This window comes from Mixophyes fleayi, chromosome 8, assembly GCF_038048845.1.
Source record: "Mixophyes fleayi isolate aMixFle1 chromosome 8, aMixFle1.hap1, whole genome shotgun sequence".
In the NCBI taxonomy this organism is placed as follows: domain Eukaryota; kingdom Metazoa; phylum Chordata; class Amphibia; order Anura; family Limnodynastidae; genus Mixophyes; species Mixophyes fleayi.
In genome coordinates, this window is record NC_134409.1 from 101,645,532 (window position 1) to 101,667,543 (window position 22,012).

The 22,012-nt window shown below is 39.1% G+C and overlaps 1 protein-coding gene across 1 annotated transcript in view; it reads right to left on the reverse strand.

Moving 5' to 3' along the window:
* Positions 1 to 22,012, reverse strand: part of CACNA1I (calcium voltage-gated channel subunit alpha1 I) — a 565,240-nt gene that overhangs the window by 88,915 nt on the left and 454,313 nt on the right. Inside the window, exons 14-17 of the mRNA XM_075183011.1 lie at positions 11,573 to 11,728; positions 5,334 to 5,424; positions 4,436 to 4,632; positions 1,315 to 1,713 (exon numbers count right to left, since the gene is read on the reverse strand). Coding sequence (XP_075039112.1) covers positions 1,315 to 1,713; positions 4,436 to 4,632; positions 5,334 to 5,424; positions 11,573 to 11,728 — 843 coding nt within the window. The remainder of the gene's footprint in view (positions 1 to 1,314; positions 1,714 to 4,435; positions 4,633 to 5,333; positions 5,425 to 11,572; positions 11,729 to 22,012) is intronic.

Below are 22,012 nucleotides of genomic sequence, written 5' to 3' on the forward strand. Positions count from 1 at the left end.
CAAATGTCAGTAATGTGGTAATTTAATTTAATTTGAACACATTAGTTAATAAAGAGTAACTATTGTGTTCATATTGAATATATTATTTTCAGCATGTTGATATTTTCTCCTGTCATCTTTTCACTAAGAATACTTTGTTCTTAAATGACAGTTTTTAATTACAGGAGTTAAGGTGAACACATTTATACAGCTAGTATGTATGATAGAACAGATGAAGGTTTAGGCCCTTGTAATCTGTCAAATAAAGGTTAGTTAAACCCTTGAAACTTGCAATGATTTCTGATATAGATAGCAATTAAAGGTGTCACCCTTTAATTATCATTGTTATTTTTATTTGCAAATATAACCTACACCTGAAAGAATGTAAAGGTATTAAATATATACTTGGATTTAAAAGTTACCACCAATTTGATTAAGGGGGAGTGTTCAGTGTCCTAGTGGGCACCATGTACAAACCCTTCAATAGTGAAATGTAAAAATGTTGGTACTGGCAAAAGTCACCAAGTTATGAGAATTAACACATACAATGATCCATTTGTATTATACCAAAATTCACTCCTCTCTCAGCCACACCTACTTTAAAAGTGAGGACATCAACACTGGAGTCACTGATAGGTCAGAGAGATAAGTGATGCCACTTTATGGGGGGTGCTTGTCTACCTTCGGGTTGATTTCATAAGTATACACTGGTAAGCTATCTACTTCTTGAAATATTTGTGTTAATAATATTAGGTTTATTCTTACGCTTTATAAAGCATGCACATATGCAAGCTTTAAGACTAGCTTCAAATGTAGAAAAGTGCATAAACAAACAATTATATATATATATTATATATATATCTGTATATATAGTATATATATATATATATATCTATCTATATCATTGTCTGTTTATACACTTTTCTACATTTGCTACCAGCCTGATACCAGCCATTTGCTCAGCTCATCAGGGTCCTGGTACTTGCAACTAGTGGATCTCTAAGGTCCAGCCTTTCTAAGGAAGCACTTTAATGTTTGACTTGCTGTGTCCACGTATTTCTGCAATAAATTACTTGATAATTCTAGATTTGGTGGCTCTATGGTGTAAATGATCTCCCTCCCGATATATTCATAATATTTTATTGTGGGAAAAATGTATGTTGAAGGCTAAACTGGGCTAAGCGAACGTGAATGAGTGGCCATATCTGGTATCATTTAGTTTTGTATATTGTATGTAAATATATGTCTATTGGGGTCCACTGGTCTGGATAGACCTTTGTTCAAGATAATGGGTTCACAGGTGTTATGATTCTTACGGTAAAGTTCATTACTTACATAATCAATCTCCTCTTCTTCTTCCTCCTTATCTTTGCGGTTGTTCATTTTGGGGAAAACATCTTTCATGATCTGTGGTGTTTTTCCAGAGATATCGTGATATTCTCCAGCTGAAGAGGTTCCTTTGCTGGATGCCTTATGATTAGCATGAAGTCCAGCTTGATCTGGAATATCTGAAGAGCCCTTGTTGTCCAGGGACATTGCCCTCCTGTGTTTTAGACTGGATGCTCTCCTGGAATATCCTCTGTCTCTATGGTCCTCTCCCCGAGAGAGTAAAGATTCATGTTCAGCAGTACATGGTCTTGGTTTTATGCTATGGCGACGTCCTAAACTGTTCCAGCTGGATCTGCGGCTGCCATATGCTCCACTTCGGCTCCAGTGAGGTGGTCGGGATCCTGTCTGTAAACCATAATACCACTGACGTGTTGGTAGTAAACCTTCCATATTGACTCTTATTCACTCATATACAATTCTCACATTTTATTTGTAAACTTTTTCACTTGTGCACTAAATTTGTGGTTTCTTTTAACGTGTTTTAGAACACTTGTGCTTCTAAAAGAAAGTATCCACCTATGCATTAGTCAAGAAATACTTAGCGGCTTTGATCTTTGAGTGCTAATTGTGGGTGGTGATCCAGGCAGCACTAAACAGGATCACCACCCAGGATCAGCGCTCCAAGATCAAAAGCATTAAACCATTTGCACATTTAAATGATTGCTCACTACTAACCATATGAAAGTAATCCTTTGCTATTTGAGTGTAGAATTAAATGTCACTAAGAATAATTAAAACCGCTAGCAGCTTTAGGAAAAATACCAAATTTCATAAGAAATCATAGGTGATGCTGTAAAAATGCTGTTGGGCAAAATAATGCCATTTCTTTTATTTTTATGACATCATGCACCTATTTCTGTGCAGTTGCATCCATTTGAAAGGGCTCGGCACATCTAAATCTATGACAGGGTGAGAAACTGGGTGGATGAGGTACCCTTGCTGAATATGAGAAGCACAGTAATGCTTCTCATATTGAACCCACATGGCAGAGAAAGTATACAAACAGAATAAAACATTGGCACAGTTATGCACCTAGGTTGAGATTAAACCAGGTAAAAACGTATGTGTAGTTTAAAGTTTGTTAACTTACATGATTTCCTCTCATCAAACAGACAGGGTGTGTCTGTTTGTGCAAACAGAGCCAGTGATGGGTGTTTTCTTTTAAAGAGAAGGTGGGTGTGTCTCCTGCCTATCAAGCTAAGGCTGGGGGAGGAACAACATGTATAAAAGCTTGATTGTGTTATATGTTCAGTGAGACCAACGCTGGGGTAGCTGGCTGGTCTTGAGAGAGAGCTGGTCTATATATAGCAAGCGTTTAGGGTCTCCATAATTGCTGTGAAAGTATACGGTGTCAAAACATTTATCATCCTGACAATAAAGCTACCTAAAAAGGAAGAAGTTGTTCGCGTGTGCTTCTGCAGTAGCGGGCTCTTGCCACTATATATATATATATATATATATATATATATATATATATATATATATATATTCCCATCTCTGACCATAATCTCACAAACACTCTGCACAGAGGCATGTCCCATAAGGGGAAAGTGGGTGTGTATCTATGTGTGCACTCAGTGGTCAGATAGGCATCATGTGCTACATATTTGTATTCTTTTTTCATATTTGTTTATGACAGTTCTTGCTATGTATAGGTGTAAAACTAACTACTTCTGTATCTCCTGTTCCTCTCATAATTTTTAGATCTTAAAGGAGCAGAGTATAAATATAAATGTGTGTTAAAAATATTAAAATGATCACAGGGAAAATTCCAAAAAAGAACTTTTAATGTTTTGTATACAAGAGCACAAGGTGTGTGTCCCATTCCCATATTTGGGGTTTGGAAGGATTTTTTCCCTTTAGAAGCTAAGGGCCTGATGTAAAGTAGGACGCAATTTACACTTAACTCGCAAGTGTAAATTACATCCCATAATTTACATAGTATTCCACGTCAAACGGATCTTAAGCTCATTGCGCAACTTAGAATACTATGCAAATTGCACAAACACACCTCTTTATCTGCCTTATGGGTCGGTGTGTATGATACACTTAAGTGTAATTGTGCTTCTTCCCCCCAAACAGCACTAGGGTTGGTTATGCTGTTTGGGATGGGGTGCACACCTTTTTTTAATGTAATCATCTTTTTACTTCTTTTTTTAATACTGCAAGGTTTGTTGCACCAGCAGAAAATACCTGAAAAAGATATGCCTCCTAGAGACCAATCTGCAGCTGCTTCCAACTCAGCATAGCATATAAAGTGCGGGAACATGCCTTTACATTGCTAGGCTCTCCCACTACCTCCCCTGTTCCACCTCTCTAAGCACAGAGAGGTACACAAGGGAGAACCGTGTCTCAGTCTGAGTGCAAACTGAGACGGACCCTTGCCTAAAAGTGCTTTTTGCACTGTTCAGTTGGACTTGTGTCTGACTCTACATCAGGTCCTAAATTGACAGCTCTAATACTGGGATCTTTTTTCAAAATAACTATGTAACTACTATGTAACTATGTATATATTAAAATAGATAATAAGCGATAAGTTGCATTTTCATCTACATTACATTGACCATGAACATGTAAGATAGGTAGAGCTAAAAGAGGTGGGGCTAAGCATATTAAAACATGTCTTTGTTTGAAAACAAGGTATAGTCTGTATGGTATAGTCTGTATGCCTCCTCTTACACATCAAAGCAATGGTGCTATGCTTTGTTCAAAAGGTACTGCATGGTAAATCCAAAAATCATTTAACATAGTAGTTTGGCCACTGCTGTGCACTGTTTATTTTTCAACAGACTAGATATGACAACCATTTATGTCAATGTAAATCTGCAAAGGAATATTTAATCATAATTTTTATTTGTATAAAAATAAAGTGAAAGTATATTCTACTAATAAAGTTGACTTCTCTTTACTGGATTAACCACAACAGTGAGTTATTGGGCAGGTTATTAAGGCAGGTAAAGCATCTATAGTTACTACATTTGTGATTACGGGTAACAATTCCATATATATATCATTTACACAACACCATTGGTCAGGATTATGAAAAAGGGGAAGGTTAACCACTCACCTGTGACCTCTGGTCATAGGTCGTTTGGCCTAATGACATCACACTACTTTTCCTGCAGTCCACAGCCACCAGCACTTGATCCCTCTGTAGAGAATTCCTGGATGTGTTCATTACTCCTCCAGTAATCTGCTGGCTTGTTATAGGCGTGTTTTCAAGATGTCCATTTGGAGTCATTGGAACTGTACAAAGCTTTGGATCTAAGCAAACAGAAATATAGGTATGATCTGTTCACCTAATAAGAATTAATGCAACGTTTAAATGGATTATCATTTGAGCTGGTGTCTACTGCAGCCATGTGAGGTGAGGACTTGGGAAACTTTCTTTTAGGAACAAATGTTAACCTTTGACGTGTTTACCTATATGAAATTTACCTATCACTGAGACACAGACACAGCAGGCATTTTCTCAGCTAAATCAATGTTTGTAAGAGTATAGTCTAATTATTTTCTAGATACCAGTAACATCACTGCTGCATGATAATCAGGGGAAGGTAACCAATGAGGTCACTAGCAACTGGGCACAAGGTGTTTCAGTGACTTCCCATTTCTCTAATGTGTTAATATCCTGTGTTCCTATTAATGATGGGTAACTCACAAAATATTTTCCTACAGTCTACGCAGGTCATAGGTGCACATTGAGAAGAAACAAGTTGATTAAAATGGCAAGTAGGTATAACATGTATTAAGGATGCTGATGGTTTTAAAAATCTTCTTTGGTCTTTATAGCACACATATAACATAAAAGATACATCAGTTATAAAGCATTCTATAACAAACATCAAACTAATAACATTTTTTTTTTTATTTTAGAACCTTCTTGAAATATTTGGCCCATTTGATAGGGGACCTGAAAAAATGAGTATTTCTTTCCCAAATACAAAACTATAAGAATTTCATACCAGACCCCGTCTGAATTTCACGGTATTTGTCACATTCTTCCATATTTGAAGAACTTCTTTCTTCATCAGAATAAGACCTGTTGGCATCCCCCTGTATGTAAATAAACAGCCCTTAAATGGACATTATACACTCGTCTACTTATTAAATATATTTTGTAGATCTACTTTTGCTTGGTAAAACAAGGGTTTATTGTCTGCGAGCTGTTTGTTCACCTTTGGTAGATAAAATCAAACAAATGGCCTACTATGTTTCATCACAGTTTGGCCACCAGAGCACTCTTTTGCTGGGTTCTTTACCGATATTTCTTTTTACATTTCAGGGAAGCAATATGACTGCCGCTAATGTTGATAAATAAAACTATGCAGACAAATTAAGTTGTCTGTATGGGATCATTCTCCAACTTTTATTTGCCATAATAGTTCATGAAAAATGAAAAACAAAATAATCCATTTACATATAGTATATATTTTGCCCTTTAATGTTTTTTTTCACTGCAGATTGAAAAAAAACAATTTGTTTGTCAGAAGTAAACATATATCTGTGGTTTGTCTGAATGTCATTTTGATTTTTGTGTATCAGAGCAGCTTTTTGTTCTCATTCTTAGGGGCATATTCAATTAGCTTTAGGATTTGCGGTAACGCGCGTTACCGCGAAAAGTGCGCGTTCTTGCGGGTATTACGGTACCGCATTAACGCAGATTTTCGTTCGCAACCCTATGGGCTGCGAACGAAAATCCACGTTATTGCGGTACCGTGTATTACGTTTTGCGGCTGTTCCGGCGCATTACCGCGAATCCAAAAGCTAATTGAATATGCCCCTTAATGTCTTGCCCGTCTGTACCTATTCTGCTTTGAAATGGACAAGACAGAAGAACTAGTAGTTAGAGCATCAGAATTTTCACAACTACGAAAAGTATCATCATCAGGAGCTATTTATATAACGCCACACAGAGAACTCACTCACATCAGTGCCTGTCCCATTGGAGCTAACAGTCTTCCCTAACATACACACACACACACACACACACAGAAAGAGACTAGGGCAGTGGTTCCCAAACTGTGTGCCTAGGCTCCCTGGGGTGCCTCGGCGATCTCACAGGGGTGCCTCGGCCAGGGCCAGTGGTAAGCAAGACGGGGGACTACTTGGTAATTATTTTGGCTTAGGGGGGCCTTGACAAAATTACTGAGACCCTAAGGGTGCCTTGAACTGAAAAAGTTTGGCATCCACTGGACTAGGGTCAATTTTGATAGTAGCCAATTAATCTACTAGTAGAAGCACCAACAGGAAACCCACGCCATGGATGGGAATCAAACTCATGACCCCAGTGCTGTGAGGCAGAAGTGCTAACCAGTAAGCCACCATACTGCCCACAAATGGTATATAAAAAGTATAAAAGAAGTGCAGTGTCATTAGATGAGAAGGGGGATGAAGATAAGTGGGGAACGTACTGATCAAACTGATACAGGGAGATTGTGGTGTCAAGCTGTAACACTAGATGCTGATTTCTAGTGGTTCTATGGCAAGTTAATGGCATTTTCTGAAATAGATTTTGCAAGGCATCTTCACAAAGTGTCATAATGTTGTTGAACTGTTAAGTGCAAACTGTTTGCAAACGTGTTATGTTCAAAGCTCATTAACATTATATATTTATTTTTTACATGGCGATTAAATGTAATTGGTGCAGTCATGGACACATTGTGACCAGGTAAGGGCAGAACAGGAAGTCCCCCATCGTCTCTCACTCTATAGTGTGCCAAGACCATCATCAAACCTCACTTCTTTACGAGTCAAGAACAGACTAGGGAAATTCCCCTAAGTGGTTGAAGTGGGTCTGCACCAAGCCAAGACCAAAGCTAAATTTATGTTTTAAACTTCCAATATTGTCCAAATAGTGTCAGTCTCTGTGTGAAGGTCTGTATCGAAGGGTGTAGAGGCCCCACTGTGACCATGCCAGGAACCTTTGCATAAATAAATTGCCCTACCCTCAGCTAGACAGTAATGTGTCTAAATAAAATTGAGGTCAAACATTCAACTTGTTTATTATTTTTATGCAGCATACACTTTGGAAGGGCTGTTTCATTAAATGATGTTGGATAAGTGTGGATGCTACGCTTGTATATTTTTGGTATGTTTCAATTAAAGGTCTTACAACTTTTAAAAAAATCAGTATATATATGTCTGCTGCTTTTCATACCTGTTTCTTACTCTGTGATCCTACCTTCTTTTGTGAATTGGTTTGTATTATTTGTACATACAGATAAACCAAATCAGTTAACTAAAATAAATCTCTTGCATGTTACATTTATAACACCGCTTACATTGAAGCAATTTTTTAATCTATGAACTAGGAATAATTATCTGTAGGACATAATGGTTAGCTACCATGAAATTTAATTATAATACCTAATTCCTAAAGGCTTATCAAAAGCATGATTAATAATAACCTGAACTTTGGGATGTTTATGTAGGTTTTACGGCAACACAAGACTAGTTACATATGTACAATAACAATTACTTTTTTAAGAGCATTGAGGTATAATATAATGTACAAGTTTTTTAAAGGTACCCTTATTCCATTGACAAAGCCACCCTGGTGACACGTACTGCGGGTAGTATGTCACTTGTGAAGTGGGTGCCAGCAGCGACTGGATGCCGCGTATCTCCCACATCAACATGAATTGAGTTCACTGTAATATTTGTGTTGGGCAAGGGTCAAACCACCAATAAAAGAGACTTCAATACAGTAACCACTAAGGTTGAGAGACACTACCTATTGAGGAATAATCTCGATACTTAATAGCAGCGATATGTGATTACACACGGATGGTGACTACATAGCCGTTTTGTGGAAAGTGCACTCTCTTTAAGGATACCATTAGTTTAGTCACCCTCACAATACTCAGGTTATAATAAAAAAAAGGCAAACACACTTAGTACTCACTTTTTGGACTAAAATATCTGGGTTATAATAATATTGTTGCACTATGGATAATTTTTGTATACAATTTTAGTAATGTAGGAGAAATATAAGTATGTTAAATTCCTAAACACCACATTTTTGAGAGTAGCTTTTTCCAATAAATAAAATATTGGTTATTTTATAAGTATATAATAGGAGATGTAGTGATTGTATACCAAGGACAATGCCCTTGGAGAGTTTAATTTTTGACTTTTTCCCAATAAATGAAGTAAACTAATTTGTTTGACCACATTAATAAATTGTGTTTGACCACATTGATATAGAGAAATAAATTGGGTCTTCTGATAAATTAAATGAAAATATTAGTAAAGTTGTAGGAGAATATCTGGGCTGGGGAGCAGGGGAACATCTAGGCTACCATTGGCTGGATCACTGGGGCATCTAATTTTTTTCCCCTTTAAAATGTTCCTAATAGGCTATTTAACCTATTAGCCCCCGGGCTAATATTTGTCAGCCCCCACCTGACTCAACCAATGGAAACTCTAATATACCAGACTTCATAGTGCAGCCCCATTTATGGTTTGGATAACAATTTTAATTAAGCAATTTATTCTTTTCAGTTTTCACTTTCTTGATCTATATTTTTAATATTTTACCATGATGGAATCGGTGAATGTTGGAATGTGAATGTATATCTTATCATCTTTTTCTTTCTTTTTTTTAGACCTAGGTCTTCAAGTGCATATGCTGTAAATAATTGTATGCCGGTCCTTCAGAAAGTAACAAGCTATGTAGTGACAAAAAGTAATTAATGGGGGGATATGAGTTACTCTACTGTTTCTACATAACAAAGACACTTTGATCCCACTTCCTCCTTACCACAGTGGAGCTATATCACAGCGGTTATTCCAAAATAGGAAGTATCTGAGATATGGATTTGGCTTCCTCTCGCTGAAATGTTACTAATGTGGCAGAAGCAAGAAATGACAGAATATGATTATCCTACAGTCTCAGGGATGCACTGGGGGAGTGGGGGGTGGGGGTTCCTGGTGCCTGGAAAAACCCCCTCCTGCCTGAGGCTTGCCCCATGTATATAATGTGGATAGGAATTGTCTGTGTTGCACTCTCTAGAAATGCTGCTTTTGTCCCTGAGTCTGAGGTAGTATAGGGAATGGAAGGGCTGTCAATATAAATTCCAGGCCCCCATCCAGGAAGTTCTTGGGGCACCCTCCATACACACTACAAGGTTTGGGTCCACACCAGGTTGGTGACTCCCTCCGCTACACAGGCGAGCCTAGGACCAGTTACTTTGTACCTTCTACCCCCCCACCGCCCACCCTCTCGTCTCGGCTCCCCTGGGGAAGAGAAGTGGTCTGACATTATAGTAAACCTAGACTTGGTGTTCTTTTGATGAGTGGTAGTTTCACTAGCTGTCTGATTGTAGATTTTTTTTGTCAGCTTCAATCAGGGCCGGATTAAGGGAATGGAGGCCCTTGGGCTAAGGGGGCCTCCATTCCCCCGTGAGGGCCCCCCCCCATGATCCGAGCTAGCCCGCCCCCCCCCCCCCCCCCCCCGGCACTTACCTCCTTCCCCGGCGTGCTGTACACTCTTTACTGAGGAGATCTCATGAGAGTGAGACTCACAAGATCTCCTCAGTAAGGAGACTACAGCTCACCAGGGAAGGACAGCAGTGAAAGTGCTCAGCAGCACTGATCGCTCCCGGGGGTGCCCCCGCCCCCGATCGATCAATACTGCTGCTGAGCACTTTCAAGGGCCCCCTGGATGCCATAGGCCCCTGGGCTGTAGCCCAGTTAGCCCTATGGTTAATCCGGCCCTGGCTTCAATACTAGTAAGCTGGCTGCCACAGAAGTCAAAAGTCATTTAGTGAGAGACAATTCAGGCCATGTCAACAAGTATATAGATTTTGTTAAGCCAGATGTTGGAATCACATAAAGACAGTGGTACATCAGTGTAATCGTGAGGCAGTTTCCTGCCTGGAAACACAGACAATAAAACTGCAGACCCGTCAAATATAATGACATGCAGTCTAAAGCAGGTTGCTGCGCATTGTACAGCGTCTGTGCAAAACTTGATTAGTACAGGATTCCCAGATAGGTAAGTGTAAGTAAAATGAAAAACCTCTGACCTGTCAGTAGTGGTGTTTCTTTTCTTACACACACTGATAAGATCATTTTCATATTTTCCACTTTAAGCAATTGTGACCAAGATTTAACAAGAACGTTGGTGAGAAAAGGGACTAATACATTCCCATATAACATATGGTAGACATTAATTATAATTAGAGCCTTGTAATTGCTGGCTATTTAAACATTAAATCACTTTAATGGACATTAATATACACGTTGGAAATATATACAGCTGTGCCATCAGCTGCTGTATGTCATTGCTACAACCTGGACACAAGAGAAAAGTGTTTAATTAACAATTAGACCCTTTGCCATCAAGCACCACTCGCGCTGGCTATTTTTATTAGCATTGCTATAGATAAATGATGCTTGTGGTTTTTTACCAAGTGGAGATGTGAACATGACATAAAGTACATTGAGAGGAGGAAGCCTAATGGAAGAAAGGAGGAAGGAACATGCAGGCTAGTTATGTGCTATTGAATTCCAACAATGAATTTGCTCTGTTCTGCGTATTATAAATAATATGTTAGATACTTGAGACACCAATGTGCAAATAAGTCTGCTGATATAAAGGCAGCTAATGACAATGACACTGCTATGTAACAAGCTAGCAGTTATTCTGATTGTAACAATATTTAGACATCTGAGTATACCTGCAACCTGAGAAGCATGACCTTGTAATCAGTATCACAATACCGTATCAGAATGCAATCATATGAGATGGGCCAGTGGATGAGAGCAGAAATGTTAAAGAGACATTTTGCTGTATTATTTATGAGAATTCAAGATAAAATAAATACAATCTGATTTAAACTGTTTCTGATTAGCATAATATACACACACAGCTTATTTTAGGAAACAAAGTAAATAGCCCTTAAAATACTTTGGCACTGAGTTTACAGACCCATTTCTGAGAATATTCTCTTTTTATTCTCTTTGACAGCATCCTTTTAAAACTCACTGTAAACCAATGGACTAGTTAGGTAAGGAGGTTCTTACATGCTGTCAAATTATATTTTCAATCCATGTGCTTCAGTGGCTTAAGTATTTCCTTGTACATCTCACACGGTTTAGGGCGTTTTAGACAGATATGCTAAACGGTCCAATTCCCCATGACAACTTCCAGGCGCGGACAGTGTACACTGGAAAACAACATAGAATATCCATTTACCTCTGCTTGAAATCCTTCTACTAAAATGGCAACCAGTAGATTGAAAAGAACATAATTCCCAAATGTCATCAGTGCCACAAAGTAGAGTGCGGCCCAAGGAGAAGTACTGGCCATCCCGTTGTAAAGCACCACATTCCAGTCCTCCTGTGTCAGGATCTGGGGGGAAAGCAGAGTACACAGCGGTTTAAGAGCTATAGTTCTACTCAAGCAAAACCTAGCTGTTCCTGTCGCAGCGGCAGGATGGCTTAGAAGCAAGGTAATTTTTTTCTATAAAAATTAGGTTTAAGCATGAAAAGTTTAAAGTACTTCTATTAAAACCACATCTAAGAGAAAATTGTAAGGTGTGCATTGGCACTGCTCATTGGCATGCATGAATGCTACACTCCCAGTGTTTCCTGACCAGACATTTTTATGACGGGTAGCCAAGTGACATAAAGGTAAGCATTGGGGTCATTGGTTTGCTTCTTATCAGGGCTCTATGCCTAAGTGCTCCTGTGTCCTCAAACATTCCAAAGACAAACTGATAGATCAATTAACTTCTAACATGCGTGTATGTCCATGTGGTAGGCAACATAGATTGTAAGCTCCAGTAGGCCAGACACTGAAGTGAATGACTACATATTCTCTGTATAATGCTGTGTAATATATAAGTGCCATATAAAAAATGTTAAGAAATAAAAGAAATACATAAATAATGATAAATTATCTCATTTTGTGCAGCAGTCTTTATATGGCAATACATTTTCAGGAGAAAGAAAATTGTATTATTTAACTAAGAACAGTAGAACTTGTGGTCAAGAGGTTTGGATCTACATTTTTGCCCCCCTGACTCCATATAGATCACCTTTGATACCGCTCACTCTTCATCATCGAATTTCTCCAAGATTTCAACTTGCATAATTTCCCATAAATACACACCCTCCTCTTACTGTCAGCCAGTGGCGGAACGACCATTGGTGTTGCAGGCGCTTTGCACTGGGGGAAAATGGAGATAATGGAGTCTGCTGAGTTGCAGATGCAGAGAGTCAGGGGCTCTGGTTCCCTCCTCCTCACCTACCTGTACTGGGGTCACAGCTCACTAGTTCCACCTCTGCTGTCAGCATAGTCCTACAATCCCCGCCTACATAATATGGCATGTAGGTGCCACTCTGCACTCCTATCCTTTATGATAACAGAGCTCTATTGACTCAACCTGCATTAAGTTGACTGTATGGGGAAAAAAGATGTATTCTACTACATAACTGATAACTGAACAGGGATTTTATTATGCTGATAGGCATAAATACTATATGAAAATAAGTTTAGACAGGATAAAAAGCGGCCTGCTAATCATGCAATCCTGCCCTCTAGGCGAAGGCCTTGTATCCAGGTTAAAGAAAAGAAGCCATATTTACACACACACCAAACATATTTACTTTAATGTTTCATGATAGATGCTTATTAAATCAATGTTAAAACATAGGCTTATTAAAAAAAGATATTTAAAGAGCAATAATGTGTTGCAACCCATAGCAACCAATCCCATTAAAGATTTTAGCAGTATAGTGTGGTCAGAGTAATGAAGATCACCCCCTAAGGTTAGAGGAGAGGAAGTTTCACAACCAGCAAAGGAAGGGGTTCTTTACAGTAAGAGCAGTCAAGATATGGAATTCACTGCCAGGGAAGGTTGTGATGGCAGGTTAAATAGAAATGTTTAAGAAAGGGTTAGAGTAATTTTTAGCAGAAAAGTGTAACCATGGATACGACCGTTAATTAATATGAAGGGTAGTAGTGGATATAGGGAAAATAGGACTGCAATATGAGGTCTGGAGGGATTTTTACCAATTAAAACAGATTGGCGGTTGCTTAATCTGGATCAATTTCATATATAAGAAAGGGATTGCAGGAGATCCAAAATAGGTTGAACTTGATGGAATGGTGTCTTTTTTGTACCTCATCAACAATGTTACTATGTAAGATCAGGGCCGGATTAAGGGAATGGAGGCCCCTGGGCTAAGGGGGCCTCCATTTCCCCGTGAGGAGCCCCCCCCCCCGTGATCCGAGCCGCACCCCCCCCCCCCCGGTGCTCCGAGCCGAGAGATCTCCTCAGTAAGGAGTCTACAGCGCGCCGGGGAAGTACTGCAGTGAAAGTGCTCAGCAGCACTGATCGGGCTGGGGGCGCCCCCGCCCCCGACCGATCAATACTGCTGCTGAGCACTTTCAAGGACCCCCTGGATGCCCGAGGCCCCTGGGCTGTAGCCCAGTTAGCCCTATGGTTAATCCGGCCCTGTGTAAGATTAACAATTTGACAATAGTTAAAACTGTGGTCTGTGTGGACTTATATTTTGGCTACCAATGGAACTGCTTTGAAGAGTAATTTATATTTAAAAAGGATATTATGAGGAATTCGCCAATATAGCCTTCTGTGAACCAGAGAATATCCAGAAAATAAAATATAGTATGTCTGATTTGAATCTAGAGAGTACTCCTATAGACAAAAGCTTTAAAATGACAAATCAAATGTCACCAACAAGTAGAGAGGAGGAGATGAAACAGGTCCCCTACCAAACTGCTGTTGGAAGCTTGATATATGCCAATCTTGGAACTCACCCTGACATAACACATGCAGTAAGCCATAGTCAGTTTGCCATAAATCCTGGGAGACTACACTGGATTGCAATTAAAAAAATCCAGACATACCTGAAAGGCACCAGCCATTAAAGTTGAAATTTACAAAATCTAAAAAATCAACTTCTGCGATGGCGATTGGGGATCAGATAAAGATGATCGTCGTTCATAAATATCTATTTGTACTAGCAGGCGCAGCCGTCAACTTGGCAAGTAGAAAGCAACCCACCTTTGCCCTATCCACCACTGAGGCGTAATCCATTGTATTAACAGAAATGGCAAAGGAAGCTTGCACAGTTTTATTAAATAAACCACATAAAGAGCTTCTAGGGGTAAATGCATTGAGTGAAGATGTTGCCTATAGCAACCAATCAGATTCTAGTTGTCATCTATTTAGTACATTCTACAAAATGACAGCTAAAATCTGATTGGTTGCTATAGGCAACACCTTCACTTTTCAAACCCGCCAGAAACTCGCAGCTTGATATATTTACCCCCTAGTGTGATTCCATTGCAAACTACAGTTGAAGACATGTAAAAATCCTTAGTTTTGACATTATAGTGAATTGAAGTTGTTGTATTTTTTGTTTTTGTATTTTTTTTAGAAATTAGCGCTTTACACCTTCAATTAAATAAGGCTACTGGTACAAGTTGCAGTTTCTTTTAGATATTTGTATTAAACACATTTCATTAGAGAAATAAAGTATGAGTTACAGTGTTGTGTCCAGATGTGTATGATATTATATTTTGTCCAGAAATTCAAATGAATAAAATATTTTGTGGCAGGTAACACAAATCAATTATTTTTTTAAAAAAAGTGTTAATGGGTGCACCAAATTTGGAATTGGGCCACAAAATCAATTTTGTAACAAAATCAATTTTGTACCACACAACATTAGAGATTTCTACATAATGTATTTTGTTTACAGAATAATTAGAAATTCCCCAAAATATTTTTTGCAAAGGTTATTTTACTCAGATTAATAAGCCAAACAATTTAAGAATCATTTTATTATTATTATTATGTTTTGGTTTTGGATCTGTATTTTTTAGAAAAATTGCTAAAATATGCTAAAATCACATAATTTTGCTCTTTTTTTGTTCTTACATTATTGTTAACCACACTAATTTCTAGTCATTTCCAGTCAATTTTGACCACCTCACAGGTCACAATATTATTTTTATCCACTTTCGGGCAAAGATTGCTCTGAGCTAGCTGGATGCTAAGCGACAGAGCAACAACACAACCACACGGCAGTTCATAGCACATCTAGGAAACATTGCCACACAGCAGTGGTAGAAAAGAAAAATGGTGCAAGATGTAATTGTCCTCCCACCCACCCTTATGTAAGACATTGAAAAGGACATGTACAGTTTAACAAAGAAAGCACTCCAGCTACAAGGAGTGCCACTTTTGTGGCTGAAGTGCTTGGTTTGTTTGGGCCCCCACAAAATAAGCCACCAATAGCTTAGCTGCTTTAAGGCCAACAGTGCTGTCAACGAACTCTACATTATTAAACCATGTATGCTCATGCTACATCTTTAATCTTCTCCTCTCTGGATACCTCCCTCTCATCCCTGAAGAACTGACAAACTTATATAGACACAGAAATGGATATTACAACTGGAGTGGCATTAGATCTGCTTCAGACAGACTGTGACATGGAACATGTGGGGAGCATGGAATCAGTCATCATGGAATACGCTGCATTGAACAGAGATTTAAACCAATATGTAGATGCAGTTGAAGAGACCGTACTTAAATTATAATGTGACCCCCGGATGAAATTACCAGATTTAAGAGAGCTTGTACGTGAGAGATACACTGTGCTTCAGAAGAATAATACAGAGGAGGCCCTGAGGCAAGATAATAACTATGCCCAGTTTAAAGAACAGCTAAGAGACCTGAAAAAACAAATGGGGGTGTCACCGGCCCCTGCAGACGAAGATTTGGAAGATGGAGATGACGAGATCGCCATCACTCAGAGCACTCCTATAACACAGTTGGAGATGGTGAACCCAGTGTAAAACAAAGTATGTGGTCACACCTACCAGAGAGAAGCAATTGCAAAGGATGATTGAAAATAAACTTCAGCACTTATAGCACATGTAGGTAATACTGGCACATAGTGGTAGCTGAAAGGAAAAGCGGTGCAAGATGGAATTGTCCTCATTAGCGCCGTCATCAGCTATACAAATATCCCCCTCATCTTGTTGCAAATACAAAGTGGTATGATGATGATGTACACACTGATGAGGGTGAGGATGATGACAGTGTAGATTGCAGGTGCTGGGATCTAGCTGAGAGAAGGGAGCTAGCTGATTCTGGCATGCTTGTTAATATTTTGGATAGAATGGCATGTTGGCAATTTTATGTTTTTCTACAGTAAACTTTCAACCTTTATTAGAGAGGTGTTTTTTTCTTTAAAAAGGTAGAAGTTTTTTTTTTACATTTTTGTTTCCCTGCCTATGCACTTGAACATTAGCTTTATCACATGACGTACATTAGTATATCATCATGACTGAGAATGGAGAGTGACAAGACCAATGTGACTAAAGACTGGAGAGTGACAAGAGCACTGCTAGCCCTGTTTGTGTGGAACCAACGGCACGGAGACTGGAGAGTGACAAGAACAATGTTACTGAAGACTGGAGAGTGACAAGAACAATGTGACTGGAGACTGGAGAATGACAAGGACACTGCCACCCCTCCTGTTTCTGTATGAGCTATGGCACATAAGAATGTGACTGGAGACTTTTAAAAACACTGCCAGCCCTATTATATGAATTTCTGTTTCAGCACTAAACACTTGCCCCTCTCCTATGTCTTTGTGAGCTATGGCACAGTAGAATGTTACTGTAGACTTTTAAAAACACTGCCAGTCCTATTATTTGAATTTCTGTTTCAGCACTAAACACTGACAACTCTCCTATTTCTGGGTGACCTATGGCACAGTAGAATGTGACTGGAGACTTTTAAAAACACTGCCAGCCCTATTATTTATATTTCAGCAATAACAATTAGCAATGGAGCAATGGCACGTAGACTGTAGACTGGCAAGAACACTGGCACCTTTCTTGTTTCTGTGTGAGCTATATCTCAGTAGAATTTCACTGGAGACTTTTAAAAAAAACTGCCACCCCTCGGATCAGCGAAGTTCGGGTGGGCTCAGATCTTGGAGAACCTCTATTTTCTATATTTCACTTTCAAAAGCAGGAGCTATGATTTCGAATTACAATCAGGACTCAGTTGCACAATTGCTATGATTTTAAAATAATTTCCAGACATGCTTTGCTGCTGAGTGAATGCATTTAAGAAATTCCTGCCTGATATTGTCTTAGTTGGCACTGACATACCTCAATCCCCTAATTTGATATTGTCTCAGTGGACACTGACATACCTCAATCCCCTAATTTCCAGGGTGCAGTTCGAGGTTTTAAAGATTAGTCCCTGGACAATTTTGTCCTTTTAGATATTTATGTTTTCAGCATTGATTAACTATAACATTCCATCTACATGTTGGATACAGTTCTTACAGTTCTTATTCTCTAGTCTTTACTAGTTAATAGTTACTGAAACTGAGTTTTTAAAATGCAAAAAGTTATCTCTTATCACATTCAGGCAACACAGCACGGTGCAGTGGCGCAGGCAGCGGGGGTTTCTGGGTCTCCAGAAACACCTCCCCTCCACTAAAAAAGTGCCCTATATAGCGGCACTGTACTACACAGCAGCCGCTGCGCTGTCAAATAAGCCTCTGCGGCGTTGCTGTATTGTATGCAGTACTGCCGCGGACGCTTCTTTGACAGCACCGCGGCTGCTGTATAGTACAGTGCTGCCTAAACTGAGCTGCCGCGCATGCGCCCGCAGCTCTCTCGTTTTTTGGGGTTTTTTTCACGGTGGAGGGGAAACCCCCTCTTAAAAATGCTTGGTGCGCCCCTGCGGTGCAGATTTTAGTGCTCCAAGATACATCAGGAATACGGAGTGTAACCTGCATGGATGTACTGCCTCAGCAGCAAAGTGTAACTGGAAAATATTTTAAAATGTAGGCTATACATGCATGCTGCATCCCTCCAGTTTTTAATATACAAACATGCAGCATGCATGTGAACCTAACTGCAGTGCAACCATACAGCCTGTGTGTTTCATATGTGTCTGGATTTACATGGTTAATATGGCAAGCATGCATAAAGAATGTATTTAAAACCATTCCAGAGCAGCTGCGCAGTCTGACTATTTCATATTTCATGTATGTCAGATTGTAAAAGACAAATAAATGTGAATATGTGATATATCAGATGTATCAATAATGGACTTTTATTGCAGAGTGTAATTCTTGGCTATATAGGTTTTAGTTGACATGAAGGCTGTTTTGCTGTATGTGATGGAATTACCATGATGGACAGGGGATGCAGCTGCTGTGGGGCCTGGAGCTGATGGGGCTAATGCCGGGGTTTTCTCCCTCCGAGGCCCCTGCACCATATAAAGGCCCTTGTAACACTCCCCAAGGAATCTCTCTGCTCTGAAAAGAATAGAGCGAGGTCATTGCCTGAGCGCTTCTTGTGCATTGGGCACAGGTGCCGAACATTACATGTGTAGAAGAAGCCCCCTCTTGTCTTTTCAGAGCAGAGCGATGGGTCCAGGAGTCGTCAGCGTCATTGCCAAGGCTCAGCAATGCACTGTTCCGCCCCTGGTTGTATGCATACACAGTAAAGGCCACAGACAATAATGCATTTCAGCTAATTACTTTTATTTGTCTGATTTAGGTCTCTTTTGCTTCCCCCCCTATCCATATAGATGCATGCTCCTGACCTTCATCTTGGTGAAGGTATAGTTTTAAAGACCATGTTAGTCAAAACTGATGTAACGCAAAGGGTTAAATTTGGAGGGAAGGGAGTTTGCTATAGACTGCATGTAGTTTACTTCTTTTTAAACCACCACACATTGCGATTTTATGCAAACCACAGGTCAATAAATAATGCAGTTTTGTGTTTGAAAACCTCATCCGATTGAGTCCAGTAAATCATACAATAAATTTCACTTTGATCCATCCACTATGGTGTTTTGATAGGTTCCTAGGGATGTATACCACAGTCTCAGCTCTCCCAATTATGACCGGTGAATTAATACATTTCAGAATATGGATACGAGACTGACACAGAAAATACACTGTATCCTTGAAACAGTGGCACTTTTTAATGAAGACCAGTTGTAGAAAGATTAGATTTGACACTGTAGTTTCCGGCTTTGTTCTGTAAAGCATTGAAACTTTTGTTGTAAAATGTTATATGAGCACAATTAACTTATTATCTTGCTTTAATAAAGTGCTTTCAAAGGACACACCTGGAAAACATTGGAAACACTATTAATTAGCCAGAATGTGCCAATATATAATTTCACTCCTCATACTTTTCTCCCTCGACACTTCTCAAGCTATTGATTTATTTCAACACAATTTTACTACAGAACAAAGAGCAGGACATATTGCTTCTGCAAATTTTATTTTAAAAAAAATGTATTTATTATGCATGCGAGAAGACAGCTGTTCACATTTGCTAACTGAAATTGAATTAATTTAAAATGTGCTTTAATGTAGATTTAATTAATTTAAAGTTTGCATGCAGTGTGTATGAAAAAAACTAGGCTAATAAAAACTAGAACTAATAAAAACGGCTGTAGCAAAATTATTTGGTAAATTACCTTTGTAACTTCATTAAATAGGTAGAACAAATATCAAAGTAAATATAAAAGCAAACTTGAGAAACTACCTAGCAAGTGAAACAATTTCTGGAGGCAACAGCAGCATTTAACATTTAGACACAATTAATTGTGAAGGCATAATATTTTCAACTAATTATGTCCCTTAATTACGATTTGAATATCTCAGCAAGAGCCATTAGATGGTGGCACATGCAACATTTCAATTGTTTCTTGTAAAAGTAACTGATTTGATTGCAGAAAGCAGATACTGACTTACAAGATGAAGGTCAGGAGCATGCATCTTTCATTGTCTACCGTGTACTAGGGAGACAGAAGCTAAGCACTGATTGGTTGTTGTGATTCACTGCAAATTTTCTAACTCACCATCATCATGTTTCATATTATAGAGTTATTTGGCAGTTTTCATTAGAGATGTTCAGGTTCGGTTTTTGGAAAACCGAGCCCACCCGAACAAAGCCGATCCGAGTACCGAGCCGAGGCCCTGTCGCACACCCACGGAACTGAAAACGAGGCAAAACGTCATTGTCGCATCAACGGATCTCGCAAGCTTTGGATTCTGTAAGTACCACCCTCCACTGAGATCCTGTACCATTTTACAGGGAGACACAGAATGGGTAGCAGGGTTGTCTCCAGTGTAGTTGGGCAGCGTCATAGCTTAAACAAAATTAGGAGGGGTGGCAGTATTCTTTAAAGTCTCCAGTGACCTTCTACAGAGTTATATTTCACACAGAAGCAGGAGAGGTGGCAGTTTTCAGTGCTGAAAGACAAATTATAGGGCTGGCAGTGTTCTTCAAATGTCTCCAGTAACATTCTACAGATATATAGCTCACACAGAAATAGGAGTGGTGGCAGTGTTTAGTGCTGAAACAGAAACTTAAATAATAGGGCTGGCAGTGTTTTTAAAAGTCTAATGTGACATTTTACTGTGCCATAGCTCACTCAGAAATAGAAAATGGTAGTGTTTAGTGCTGAAACAGAAATTCAAATAATAGGGCTGGCAGTGTTATTAAAAGTCTCCAGTCACATTCTACAGTGCAATAGCTCATACAGAAATAGGAGAGGTGGCAGTGTTTAGTGCTGAAACATAAATTCAAATAATAGGGCTGGCAGTGTTATTAATACTTTCCAATCACATTTTAATGTTTCATCAAAATTGATTCACATCAGTCCACAGAAGACCAGGAGCACGAAGCAGCTGCTTGCACCAGTCATAATGCTAGTAATCCATGTTAAAGTGCATAGTGATTTTATGTCAGGAAAACAGAAATGTAAACAAAACAACGTTTACCTTGTTCAAGAAAAAAACACCTGTAATCAAGGCAAAGTTAAGTGCCGAAAAAAATAAAATTGAAGACAAGCCATTCAACACACTCAGTGGCAAGGAGAGAATCAGGCCTTCGCCTTTCTCTATGAGTACTAATTCTGCAATTGTCAATGAGGCATCTTCTTGTAAAGTCAGTCATGATGATGCAAGACCTTGTCGTTCTGACTCAAAAAGTGGTGCCAAAATACTTTTACATGTAAAAGACAAGCTGGAAGAAAACAGTAAGGTATTAGAAGGAACTGTATGTTCAGATTCAGAAATTACACTAATCCCTGAGGAGAGTCTATCTACAAGTGCTATGTGTAAGGCTGATCTTTCTAATACTGTAGTCATAATCATAATAATGCCACTTTGGAATTGCAACAGGATGAGGGGGACATTTGTGCAGCTGTAGTGGCACTAATGAGGATGTTGATGAGGATAATGTTGTTTGTGTAATTCCTGCACCACTGGAAGCATTTCTTGCATGTGATAAGAAGAAGGGCATTGTCATGCCTGGGCATAAGACCAAAAAATCCACCTCTTGTGTGTGCAATTATTTTTACCCAATCCTGACAACAGTTGTCTAGCCACTTGTAGCATTTGTAAAGCTACAGTCAGTAGAGGTAGGGACCTTAACTATCATCATCATCATCATCACCATTTAATTATATAGCGCCACTAATTCTGCAGCGCTGTACAGGGAACTCAATCACATGACACACACACACAGACAGACACACAGACTAGGGTCAATTTTGTTAGCAACCAATTAACCTACCAGTATGTTTTTGGAGTGTGGGAGGAAACC